This window comes from Papilio polytes, unplaced genomic scaffold (assembly GCF_000836215.1).
Source record: "Papilio polytes unplaced genomic scaffold, Ppol_1.0 DF823824.1, whole genome shotgun sequence".
NCBI lineage: Eukaryota > Metazoa > Arthropoda > Insecta > Lepidoptera > Papilionidae > Papilio > Papilio polytes.
This window is the reverse complement of record NW_013525380.1, coordinates 269,409-270,878: the sequence shown is the minus strand read 5'-3', so window position 1 is coordinate 270,878 and position 1,470 is coordinate 269,409. Positions and strand designations below refer to the sequence as shown.

General features: G+C 36.1%; 1 protein-coding gene across 2 annotated transcripts in view; it reads left to right on the top strand.

The window, feature by feature from the left end:
* Positions 1-1,470, top strand: part of LOC106103313 (E3 ubiquitin-protein ligase RNF181-like) — a 6,281-nt gene that overhangs the window by 3,549 nt on the left and 1,262 nt on the right. For both annotated transcript variants that reach the window (XM_013283048.1, XM_013283049.1), the window contains one exon: positions 548-719. In XM_013283048.1, coding sequence (XP_013138502.1) covers positions 548-716 — 169 coding nt within the window. In that variant the 3' untranslated portion in view covers positions 717-719. The remainder of the gene's footprint in view (positions 1-547; positions 720-1,470) is intronic.

The window sequence follows — 1,470 nt, the reverse complement described above, 5'->3', positions numbered from 1 at the left end:
GACATCCGCAATTGCAGATGCGTTGCCTACCCTTATCCGACGGAGGAGGAGACGCACATAAAAAGGATATTTTCTCCTATGCATCTTTTCCACCGTCAAATCAACTTCCCCTTTCCATCCTCTCTTTATAAGAAAAGGGTGGTAAAGAGAAAGGGACTTAAATTAGGCCTCCGGCACTACACTCATCAGACGAAACACGGAATTGCTTCCATTTCACGCCTGTCTTCTGTGTAGTCGTGGTATTACTGGGCCCGGCCCTGCTGTGCTAAAATGTTAAAGCGGGCACTACCATTGTCTCTTTCTATGTCTACCTGTACCGGTGTACCACACTCTAATGTCCTTGTTACAAACGATTCATCCCTCATAACATGCCCATACCATGCTAACCTTTTTTTTTTCTCGCATGATTTCAAACTAATATCATAAATGCGAAAGTTCGGTTGGGTTGGCATGTTTAAAGGATTTTGACATTGATGTCAGTAGATTTGTGTTCTCTTAAATGTCATAGATTTTTTTTGAGTTTTGTAATTTTTTTTGTTTTTTCCAGTCGCGAACGTAACTGGGTGACAGAGGAGTGTTCGATATGCTTCGAGGTGATCCAGCGCAGTCAGGAGGTGATGACCCTCCCCTGCTCGCACAACTTCCACCAGGCCTGCATCCTGCCCTGGCTCCAGGAGCAGCAGACATGCCCCAACTGCAGGAAACGCACTGAATGATAGGTGAATTGGTTACAATGGTTTATCATGGCATATGATATTTTTTTTTTATTTTCCTTCTTTATTTCCTGCTGCTATGTTTTTTGCAGCAACCTTATCTTTGTAGTTTTTTTTTTCTATTTTTATACTTTTTTTTACTTTTTTTTTGTTTTTTTTTTATATATACATATATATCTAATAATATTTATATGTAAATGTGTGTTTTGACATGACTCATGACCTAAATCTCGAACTAAAGGGCTTCGTCAGCCTAGATCTAGGGGAGCTAGTCTTTTTTTAACTCCAAAGATAATGCGTATGGTAGTTTTGTAATGAACGAAATTTTAAATTGAAAAAATATAACCTATGTTCTCAGCGATATTATGGCTTTTTAATGGTGAATTTTTTTAAATCGGTCCAGTAGTTTTTAAGTTATTTCAATACATACATAAATACAAATCTTTCCTTTTTATCTGAGTATGGAAAACTGATGGTTTTGAGTTATCTATGGGGTTTATGTTTTTTTGTACAATTTTATAATCAAGGAAGGGACTCTTTCTGGCGACGCCTATAGTGTGACCCTCAGTGGTCTATGACCCTCTAGAATACTAATAACAGATTTTACCAAAATAAACTTTTTAATAAAAAAACAAAACCGACTTCCAAACAAAATACACTAAAAACAAAATAAACTTTTTAATAAAAAACAAAACCGACTTCCAAACAAAATACACTAAAAACAAAACAAAATGCACTAAAAACAAAACAAAATACA